Below are 12,964 nucleotides of genomic sequence, written 5' to 3'. Positions count from 1 at the left end.
TTATACCATGTATGATTGAAATCAACTTTATACCATGTCTGATTGAAATCAAAATGTATACCATGTCTGATTGAAATCAAACTTATACCATGTCTGATTGAAATCAAATTTATACCATGTCTGATTGAAATCAAATTTATACCATGTCTGATTGAAATCAAAATTTATACCATGTATGATTGAAATCAACTTTATACCATGTCTGATTGAAATAAAAATTTATACCATGTCAGAGTGAAATCAAATTTATACCATGTCTGATTGAAATCAAATTTATACCATGTCTGATTAAAATCAGCTATGCATCATTTTCATTCAGGTCAAGCTAAGCCTTACAGGTAGACAAGTATATTCTGCAATAAGACATTCTGATCAAGTAGACATGTATACTATATGATAAGATATTCTGTTCAGGTAGACAAGTATACGATGCAATAAGACATTATGGTCAGGTAGACAAGTATACTATGCGATAAGACATTCTGTTCAGGTAGATGAGTATACTATGCGATAAGACATTCTGTTCAGGTAGACAAGTATACTATGCAATAAGACATTCTGTTCAGGTAGACAAGTATACTATGCAATAAGACATTCTGTTCAGGTAGACAAGGATACTATGCAATAAGATATTCTGTTCAGTAGATGAGTATACCATGCAATAAGACTTTATGTTCAGGTAGACAAGTATACTACGTGATAAGACATCATGTTCAGGTAGACAAGGATACTATGCAATAAGACATTCTGTTCAGGCAGACAAGTATACTATGTGATAAGACATTATGTTCAGGTAGACAAGTATACTATGCAATAAGACATTCTGTTCAGCTAGACAAGTATACTATGCAATAAGACATTCTGTTCAGGTGGACAAGTATACTATGCGATAAGACATTCTGTTCAGGTAGATGAGTATACTATGCGATAAGACATTCTGTTCAGGTAGACAAGTATACTATGCAATAAGACATTCTGTTCAGGTAGACAAGTATTATATGCAATAAGACATTCTGTTCAGGTAGACAAGGATACTATGCAATAAGATATTCTGTTCAGTAGATGAGTATACTATGCAATAAGACTTTATGTTCAGGTAGACAAGTATACTACGTGATAAGACATCATGTTCAGGTAGACAAGGATACTATGCAATAAGACATTCTGTTCAGGCAGACAAGTATACTACGTGATAAGACATTATGTTCAGGTAGACAAGTATACTATGTGATAAGACATTCTGTTCAAGTAGACAAGTATGCTATGCAATAAGATATTATGTTCAGGTAGACAAGTATACTATGTGATAAGACATTCTGTTCAGGTAGACAAGGATACTATGCAATAAGATATTCTGTTCAGGTAGACAAGTATTATATGCGATAAGACATTCTGTTCAGGTAGACAAGTATACTATGTGATAAGACATTCTGTTCAGGTAGACAAGTATTCTACATGATAAGACATTATGTTCAGGTAGACAAGTATACTATGTGATAAGACATTCTGTTCAGGCAGACAAGTATACTATGCAATAAGATGTTATGTTCAGGTAGACAAGTATACTATGTGATAAGACATTCTGTTCAGGTAGACAAGTATACTATGTGATAACATATTCTGTTCAGGTAGACGAGTATGCTATGCGATAAGATATTATGTTCCGGTAGACAAGTATACTATGTGATAAGACATTCTGTTCAAGTAGACAAGTATGCTATGTGATAAGACATTCTGTTCAGGTAGACAAGTATACTATGTGATAAGATATTCTGTTCAGGTAGACAAGTATACTATGCAATAAGATATTATGTTCAGGTAGACAAGTATACTATGTGATAAGACATTATGTTCAGGTAGACAAGTATACTATGTGATAACATATTCTGTTCAGGTAGACGAGTATACTATGTGATAAGACATTCTGGTTAGGTAGACAAGTCTTCTGTACCAACCAGACACCAAAACAAGCCTTGCAGTGAAAATCTCATATCAACACAACTTCTCATTTAGAGGTAGCAATAAAGGAAATTTTAAAGAGAGCTGACATGATGCCTATATTTAATGTCAGATCAGCACCATTTTCATTTAGGATTAACCAGATCACTAAAAATGTCTTTTGGTGGAAAATCCATGCTGATATGACCATTTGTCCAAGGTAACAGTAATAACAAGTTTGTCAAGATGTCATCAAGCTGACACACTGCTGGTCAAACCTTTGTATGAAGTTCTATTGAGAAGAAGCTGTTAAGGACAAGATTTTAAAGATGACTGTCATGATGGCCATACTGAATTTAGGATCAACCATCAAGGGAGTTGACATTATAAAAAGTCTTTCAGTGAAAACCCAATGTCAATATGTGTGCTAAAGGACCAACAACATACACCAGGCCATCCAATGTAGAAATATAAAACTATTAAACTTTCTGACCTAATGGCCCCAGAATATATTCCAAGAGCAGGTTGGAGCAGTACTAGGTGAAATATAAGAATGTGAACTCATGTTTAAAATATGCAATGATATCTTAAATCAATGGCAGCACCCAAGGACATAATCATTGAGCAATGGTGGGATTGGAGAAAGAAGTGCAGGATCAAATAATATACCAATTATGAAGCGAATCTAATGTGGAGTTATTTAAATATCTGAAGGAACAAATTAACTAAATTGTGTTTTACTTCTTAGCCCCATTCATGGATATAATGCTGATGCCAACACAGTATCTCATGGCCCCATTTATGGATATAACACTGAGGACAATACAGTATCACATAACCCCATTAATGGATTGAACCCTGAGGACAATACAATATAACATAAACCCATTCATGAATATAACCCTGACGACAATACAGTATCACATACACCCATTCATGGATATAACACTGAGGACAATATAGTATCACATACACCCATTCATGGATATAACACTGAGGACAATATAGTATCACATACACCCATTCATGAATATAACCCTGAGGACAATACAATATAACATAAGCCCATTCATGACTATAACACTGAGGACAACAAAGTACCACATACACCCATTCATGGATATAACACTGAGGACAATACAGTATCACATACACCCATTCATGGATACAACACTGAGGACAATACAGTATCTCATGGCCCCGTTTATGGATATAACACTGAGGACAATACAGTATCACATAACCCCAAATTTAATGGATTGAACCCTAAGGACAATACAATATAACATAACCCCATTCATGAATATAACCCTGACGACAATACAGTATCACATACACCCATTCATGGATATAACACTGAGGACAATACAGCATCACATACACCCATTCATGAATATAACACTGAGGACAATATAGTATCACATACACCCATTCATGAATATAACCCTGAGGACAATACAATATCACATAAGCCCATTCATGACTATAACACTGAGGACAACAAAGTATCACATACACCCATTCATGGATATAACACTGAGGACAATACAGTATCACATACACCCATTCATGGATATAACACTGAGGACAATACAGTATCACATACACCCATTCATGGATATAACACTGAGGACAATACAGTATCACATACACCCATTCATGGATATAACACTGAGGACAACAAAATATAAAGCAAAAGTAAAATTCTGAATTAAATAATATTCTGAATCTGTTGTCTATTGGGTAAAATTGTCACAAGGTGCTTATACTGACAAATATGTATATCTCTGCCAAAATTAGGAGATCTGAATAAGTCATGAAATAAACAGTCTGATAAATTATAAGAAAATTCCAGAATTACACAAACCAAAAATGGCATAGTTGAGTTATTTTAAAAAAATACATTCTGACATTATGAGTTTTTAAATGAGGTTAATCTAGGGGTACTGACAGCTGTGTGTGCTGATGGACATGTTGTTGTAACGCCATTTTTCAGTACATGATAGGCTATACATGGCGGCCAGTATTAATAGTGGATGAAGAATCCAGGAAAATTCAGGAAAAAACCACCGACCCATGAGAAGCTACTGGCAAGCTTTCTCACATACCCACATTAGCCGAATTCGACACTCGATCCCAAACAGACAGAGGTGAGATGGAAGTGATCCGTAATAGAGAGCGCTTTAGATCACTCGGCCACTTAGGGCCCCTCTGATGGACATATATGGATACCAATGTGATCACCATGTCAAGCCGGACAAAAAATCTTAAGATAACTGACATGAAATAAGTAGCATTTGCCTGTCTAAGATTTCTTACCTCCTCTTTGCATCTTGTCTTTTTTTCGTCTACAGTAGATGCATATAAATACAATGACTATGACCACAAGGACAAGGAAGGCACATCCAATGGATACAGGTATTTTCCTGAAGAAAAAAGTGAAACCATTTTGCTATTCTCAAACTTGCAAAACATAGGCACAGGTCAAATGTCAAGCCCCTGACCCTGAGCTATTTTAAATCTAAGAGGGTTGGATAAAAAGTTGAACAATGAGGTCAATCAAGGGTGTGGATGAATGAAAAACAAACAGAGATAAATGGGCAACAAATGGATGCCACAGTGATTGCTGTGTTCAGCTTCCACCATTATCAGTCTTGATAGAAAAGAAAACATTGTTTCTTTTTAAGATGTGACACAAAAACACTAACAGTTAAACATTAAGGATTTATATATAGCCAACAAACAACACACAATATTCATTCATCAAATTCAATATTTATACACCTGAATAGCATATTCTTTACAGCCAAGACCAAAATGATTGAATGAGTCAGAACTTGGACATGACACAATCACAATAATGAGTGACTTCATTAACAAGAGGCCCATGTAAGCATGATGTTGCCCCTCTGGCATTTTACTGCATTGACGACGTTGCCAACTACTCTTTGTTTTCTGTTTTAAAAAACTGATGTGGGGATAATAACATTGTAACATGCTAAGCTTTTCAGATATCAGATTTTCCATACATATATATATATATATATATATATATATATATATATATATATATATATATATATATATATATATATATATATATATATATATACACACACCATAGTCCTATCATGAAAAGGTATATCTGGTACAAGGAAGGTCATGATTCTTAATATACACAATCTACCTCCAATGAAGTAGTATCCAGTAAAGGCATATTATTATTTGTTTTAAATTTTGCCTGAAAGAAAGAACCAGTATTATAAATTAAGAAGTTTTTGGGCACTGGGTTTTTACAATATTACATACCAACATATGTTATTGTTATTGTTGTTGTTGTTGTAGGGTTTAACGCCATTTTTCAGCACACGATAGGCTATACATGGTGGCCAGCATTAATGGTGGAGGAAGAACCCGGGAAAACCCTGGAAAGAACCACTGACCCACGAGAAGCTACTGGAAAGCTTTCTCACATACCCACATTGGCTGAATCCGAGACTCAAACCCACGCAGACAGTGGTGAGATGGCAGTGATCCGTAACAGAGAGCGATTTAGACCACTCAGCCGCACGGGGCCCCACCAACATATGAAGGAAATTTAGTATGAATACATGAGGTAACATTGCAAAGTAGCACAGCAATCCCATTAGAATCCTGGATGCAGTGGATTTGAGATGAAGAAGACATGAGATTCAGTCCAGGCATAGTTAATGCTGTCTTGCTGTTGAAAAAAAACTAAAAGGCTTAACTTAATTTTTCATATGACACTAAGGTTTTAGTCTGCAAAAGGCTGGAATTCAGTCTACAGGAACTGAACTATGGTTACTTTATTCCAATGAAAGAGGAAATAATAGGAGACACTGCAAGGCTTCCATTAACTTAAACCTTTCATCTTAAAAATAAGCTGAAGCCGATTGGTAAGCTGTATTTTTTATTACCATTTATTTTGTTTGTCAGTTCCATTTTCTGTAGTAGTATCCTTATCAATAATCTTGGTGGAGCCTGAAAATTAAACAAATTATGTTTCATTTATAGTCATATTGTATAGCTCATAAGGAGATAGTATCCTTTTCATATGCATCACTCTAATTCACCCCAACCCCACTGATAATGAAGCTGTATTATGGATCCAAACCTCACCTAAAACAACACACCAAATATTATCCTACTCACTCATTAGGTGTAGATGGACCTAAAGTTGCAATATGTATATGGCAGCCATTCATTTCAATTTCTGGGAATATGTATCATCATTGTGGTATATTTTATTTCATATGCAGCATTGCTTACAAGAGTCCCTTGAATGGACTGATGCTCTACTGGACAAAAATGAATGTCGAAAAACTGATGATAAGAAAAATGCTGGAATAGCTCTTCATTATTTTAAAAAAAGGTAGATAAATGAGTTGTTTTAAATCTGGTAGGTCACATTAGCACAATTTCACTTAAAACTATCAAAATATAATGAGAAATGTCTTACTGAAAATCCCATATCAATACATGTATAGAAATGTCTTAGTGAAAATTACATATCAATACAAGTATAGAAATGTCTTAGTGAAAATCCCATATTAATACATGTACAGAATATTCTTAGTGAAAATCCCATATCAATACAAGTATAGAAATGTCTTAGTGAAAATCCCATATCAATACATGTATAGCTCCATGGGATAATATATCATATATAGCAGTATTAATTTACTAGTTCTCACTAAAGAATACTTATGTCTTTGTGTCATTTAATTAAAAAACATCCTTTATGGTCATCATGCTGTCAAGTTTGGAAGAGGTTACACTGAATGATTTATTAAATGAAAATGGTCTGATAAGATCTCCAATGTGACCACAGCAGTAACCATCTTGAAAATCTTGTGATGGCTACATCTCTTGAATAGATGACCAAATACTTTGGTATGGTGATATCAAATGGTATTGCCATCTATATTGTATGGCCATATACATCCAAGAAAAATAACGACATCAATATTTTCAATATGGAAACCGTGTAGTTCTAATCAGGATCATTTACACTTCTGATCAAATCAGATATTATAATTAGTCTGTAGGTAAAAATACCAATTCAGATGGCCATACCAATGTACATGGCCATACCAATATAGATGGTCACGCCAATGTATATGACCATACAAATATAGATGGCCATACCAATGTATTTGACCATACCAATGTAGCTGGACATACCAATGTAGTTGGCCATACCGATGTATATGGCCATACCAATATAGATGGCCATACAAATTTAGATGGCCATACCAATGTATTTGGCCACACCAATGTAGATGGACATACCAATGTATATGGCCATACAATATAGATGGCAATACCATTTGATATCACCATACAATATAGATGGCAATACCATTTGATATCACCATACCAAAGTATTTGGTCATCTATTCAAGAGATGTAGCCATCACAAGATTTTCAAGATGGTTACTGCTGTGGTCACATTGGAGATCTTATCAGACCATTTTCATTTAATAAATCATTCAGTGTAACCTCTTCCAAACTTGACAGTATGATGACCATAAGGGATGTTTTTTAATTAAATGACACAAAGACATAAGTATTCTTTAGTGAGAACTAGTAAATTAATACTGCTATATATGATATATTATCCCATGCATCTACAGGATTATTGTGATAGCTTCCAATTCATCCAATTTTAAATTACCAGATTTCAGGTGTTGACTGCAACAATTACCAAGTTTTGTGGCTATCCATCAAGGTACAAAGGCAGCATAGACATTCATGGTGGTAATCTATCAAGGGATAAAGGCAGCATAGATATTCATGGTGGCAATCCATCAAGGATAGAGGAGAATGGATGTGCATAGTGGCAATCCATCAAGGGATAGAGGAGAATGGATGTGCGTAGTGACAATCCACCAAGGGATAGAGGTAGCATGGATGGGCATGGTGGCAATCCATCAAGGGATAGAGGTAGTATGGATGTGCATGGTGGCAATCCATCAAGGCATAGAGGGAGTATGGATGTGCATAGAGGCAATATGGATGTGCATGGTGGCAATCCATCAAGGGACAGAGGGAGTATGGATGTTAATGGAGGAAATCCATCAAGCGATAGAGGGAGTATGGATGTGCATGGTGGCAATCCATCAAGGGATAGAAGGAGTATGGATGAGCATGGTGGCAATGCATCAAGGGATAGAGGGAGTATGGATGTTAATGGAGGAAATCCATCAAGCGATAGAGGGAGTATGGATGTGCATGGTGGCAATCCATCAAGGGATAGAAGGAGTATGGATGAGCATGGTGGCAATCCATCAAGGGATAGAAGGAGTATGGATATGCACGGTGGCAATCCATCTAGGGATAGAGGGAGTATGGAAGTGCATGGTGGCAATCCATCAAGGGATAGAGGTAAAATGATGTGCATAGCGGCAATCCATCAAAGAGTAGAGGCAGTATGGATGTGCATGGTGGCAATCCATCAAGGGATAGAGGTAAAATGATGTGCATAGCGGCATTCCATCAAAGAGTAGAGGCAGTATGGATGTGCATGGTGGCAATCCATCAAGGGATAGAGGTAAAATGATGTGCATAGCGGCAATCCATCAAAGAGTAGAGGCAGTATGGATGTGCATGGTGGCAATCCATCAAGGGATAGAGGTAAAATGATGTGCATAGCGGCAATCCATTAAAGAGTAGAGGCAGTATGGATGTGCATGGTGGCAATCCATCAAGGGATAGAGGTAAAATGATGTGCATAGTGGCAATCCATCAAGAGATAGAGGGGGATTGGATGTGCATGGTGGTAATCCATCAAGAGATAGATGTATATATGTGTATAGTGGCAATACATCAAGGGATAGAGAGAGTATGGATTTGCATGGAGATAAAATTTTATTCTCCAGTTTAAGTAAGACAGCAACCTCTTGGAAGGTTTGGGATGATTATGACAAAACATTTGTTTACCAACATGACTTCCAACTGCTGTGACCTAGCCAAAGGTGCAGCCAAATGATTGTAATGCATCAAGATGATCATGTGATGCTTGCTGTTTTTACAAGCTAAATAAAACACAATTTCCACAAGATTATTTTCATGACAATACAAAAAATATTTAAGAAACCTACCTATTTTTGATGACAATGTTTCCACGGTAACCTACCTATTTTTGATGACAATGTTTCCACGGTAACCTACCTATTTTTGATGACAATGTTTCCACTGTAATAAATGAAGCCAATGTACATGAAGACTATGTTGCATCTTAGTTTACAGAGATGAGATAAGAAGTAAATAATTAAAAAAATTCAACTTGCACAAATGTTTTATCAAAAAGGCTAAATCAAACTGATTAATAAAGAACTAATATATGAATCATCCAAAATAAAAATTATAACAAAATTCAGTTTGAATCATCAGTTTTATCTGAATCTTGTTTCAAAATGATTAAAGCAAATGTTTACTGTGATCACAAGTTATTTCACAACATTTAATTCTGTGGACACAAACAATTTACATTATGTAAGCAATCTTTACTATAGACAACCTGTTTTACAACTGTTAATGCAATGTTTAATAGAAATGAGCTGTTTTACAATATTTAATGCAATCTTTACTACACACAAGCTGTTTTACAATATTTAATGCAATCTTTACAACAGACAAGTTGTTTTACAATATTTAATGCAATCTTTACTATAGACAAGCTGTTTTACAACTGTTGATGCAATGTTTAATAGAGATGAGATTTTTTACAATATTTAATGCAATCTTTACTACAGACAAGCTGGTTATAAAATATTTAATGTAATATTTACTACAAACAAGCTGATTTACAATATTAAATACAATCTTTACTACAGACAAGCTGTTTTACAAACTGTAATGCAATCTTTACTACAGACAAGCTGTTTTACAACTATTAATGCAATGTTTACTACAAACAAGCTGATTTACAATATGTAATGCAATATTTACTACAGACAAGCTGTTATACAATATTTAATGCAATCTTTACTATTGACAAGCTATTTTGCAACTGTTAATGCAGTGTCTACTGCAGACAAGCTGTTATACAATATTTAATGCAATCTTTACTATTGACAAGCTATTTTGCAACTGTTAATGCAGTGTCTACTGCAGACAAGCTGTTTTACAATATTTAATGCAATGTTTACTACAGACAAGATGTTTTACAACATTTAATGTAATCTTACTACAGACAAGCTGTTTCACAATATTTAATGCAATGTTTAGTACAGGAAAGCTGAGTTACAACATTTAATTCGTTCTTTACTACAGACAAGCTGTTTTACAACATTTAATTTGATCTTTACTACAGACAAGCTGTTTTACAATGTTTAATACAATGTTTACTACAGACAAGCTGTTTTACAATGTTTAATACAATGTTTACTACATACAAGCTGTTTTACAATATTTAGTGTAATGTTTACAATAGACAAGCTGTTTTACAATATTTAATGCAATGTTTACCACATACAAACTGTTTTACAATATTTTATGCAATGTTTACTACAGACAATCTGTTTCAAAATATGTAATGCAAGGCTTACTACAAGCAAGCTGTTTTACAATATATAATGCAATGTTTACTACAGACAAACTGTTTTACAATATTTAATGTCATGTTTACTACAGACAACAAGCTGTTTTACAATATATAATGCAATGTTTGCTACAGGCAAGCTGTTTTACAATATGCAATGCCACTAGGTACAGTGTACACAAGCTGCAAAACTAAAAATGATATGGATAACAGTTTTGTAACTGAGGATGTTAATGAAGGGTTTAATTCTAGAAAATATACTTTTGATACACAGGCAAAGCCAGTCAAACATGTTTTTTGTTACAGCAAAACCACCATTAATATCCTAAAAATCTTAACAAAATTATGTTATCTTCATTACAACCCACTCTGGACTATTTTATCAAAAAACAGCAGAAAATGTGAAAATCTCTGCAGCATGACATCACAGAGATTCATTACACCAAATGTCTAGCCTGGGACACCTAATGTCAGGATACATCTAGACATCTATAAAACAAAATGTATATCTATATTAAATCGATTAATTAAATGCCCCCATATTTATATAATCTTCCTCATCTTTCATAAGGAGAGTTAAATTTCTTCCCTAAATTTAGGTTTTAGAAATTAAGCAGATTTGTATTCTTGTACCAGTCTGCACATACCAGTCCAAGATTCATTTGTCAGTGTTGGTACAGAAGACTCTGTTGTAAACTCTGGGCTGATTGGCTTCACAGTGTTTGAGCTGCTGAAGTAAAAATGTCAAACACGAAGTTAATTCTTGATGGAACATGCACTTTTTGGTAAGCATTGAACAGTATCATTACAAAAACTATACATTCAATTACAATATGCATGTCATTACAATATGCATGTCATTACAATATACATGTCATTACAATATACATGTCATTACAATATGCATGTTATTACAATATACATGTCATTACAATATACATGTCATTACAATATGCATGTTATTACAATATACATGTCATTACAATATACATGCCATTACAATATACATGCCATTACAATATACATGTCATTACAATATACATATAATTAAAATATACATGTCATTACAATATACATGTCATTACAATATACATGTCATTACAATATACATATAATTACAATATACATGTCATTACAATATACATGTCATTACAATATACATGTCATTACAATATACATGTCACTACAATATGTATGTTATTACAATATACACGTCATTACAATATGCATATCATTATAATATACATGTCTTTACAATATGCAAATATTTACAATATTCATGTCATACCAATATACAGATCATTACAATATGCATGTAATTACAATATGCATGTAATTACAATATGCATATAATTACAATATATGTTCATTACATTTAACATGTTATTAAAATTCAGTGAAATTTCCTAGTAAAAGGCACTTAAGGGTTAAGGGACCATATCAATTTCTCATTTGTGAAACTTAAGAACAAATGTCTACAGTATGACAGATCATTACCTACATAAGGATGGGTTTTAATTTAGCTGTTTATGGGCAGGTATTCTTTATACACATATTTTTGTACTAAGAAAGATTTTACTGCACACCGTCTTTATTTTTGTTTTTAATCCTCCACCAGTTATACTGGTCACCATGCATATCCTGCCTTGTACTGAAAAACTGCATTAAACCCAAACAGCAGTACACACAGACACAGACACACACACACACAGCCATACAGGATCAATGACTATGATATTATCACTAAGAAACATATTATATACAATCTAATACTCTATTGAAGTTTTATATGGTTGGTAAAGTGCTAGAAATTTGTATGCAAGCTGTTCCTGATAGGTAATATACTAGTATTATCATGAGGGTTACTTTACGTGGATATTAGTGTGCTAGTAATACCAAAGAAGTAATTTTACCTGGCTGGTAATGTGCTAGTAATATCTGGAGGTGCACAAGAACAGTCTGGTAGAACCTTTGATGGACAAATAATCTTATCAATATCACTGCAGTCAAAAGGGTCCAGTCCACATTTTCCATGCTTTAAACTGCAGATGCAAACTGGCCAGCAGTACTTATCAATGCACTTAAAATCCTTACTGATTCCTGCAATAATAAAACCAATTACAAATGATGCATGGGGCAACTTCACCTGGAATTTCAATTGCCCGATAGTAACTGTCTCAAACATTTATGTTCTTTGGCATTTAAAGAGAAATTACTAGCAACACTAAAGACATACGTACATTTGAGTACACTTATGTGGTTTACATCTGACTAATTTCCAAATACCAGAGCAGCTGATCAAGAAATCTGGGTCAGTAAGGTGATTTCAAAATGATTATCATTACTTATATTGCTGTTTCAAAGCCTCTCAGGCATTCATATTTTCATCTAATGGCACATCAACATCATTTGTTCATCGCTGAAAGGCTTTTATGTATTCATATGGTGGAAATTTCTAAC

The 12,964-nt window shown here is 34.1% G+C and overlaps 1 protein-coding gene across 1 annotated transcript in view; it reads right to left on the bottom strand.

Moving 5' to 3' along the window:
• The window catches only part of LOC149782374 (uncharacterized), an 83,530-nt gene that overhangs the window by 52,838 nt on the left and 17,728 nt on the right, over positions 1 to 12,964 (bottom strand). The window contains exons 3-6 of the mRNA XM_089935119.1: positions 12,418 to 12,604; positions 11,152 to 11,234; positions 5,877 to 5,940; positions 4,258 to 4,364 (exon numbers count right to left, since the gene is read on the bottom strand). Coding sequence (XP_089791245.1) covers positions 4,258 to 4,364; positions 5,877 to 5,940; positions 11,152 to 11,234; positions 12,418 to 12,604 — 441 coding nt within the window. The remainder of the gene's footprint in view (positions 1 to 4,257; positions 4,365 to 5,876; positions 5,941 to 11,151; positions 11,235 to 12,417; positions 12,605 to 12,964) is intronic.

This window comes from Sinohyriopsis cumingii, chromosome 15 (assembly GCF_028554795.1).
Source record: "Sinohyriopsis cumingii isolate HCF-2022 chromosome 15, ASM2855479v2, whole genome shotgun sequence".
Lineage (NCBI taxonomy): Eukaryota > Metazoa > Mollusca > Bivalvia > Unionida > Unionidae > Sinohyriopsis > Sinohyriopsis cumingii.
This window is presented reverse-complemented; position numbering and strand designations above follow the sequence as displayed.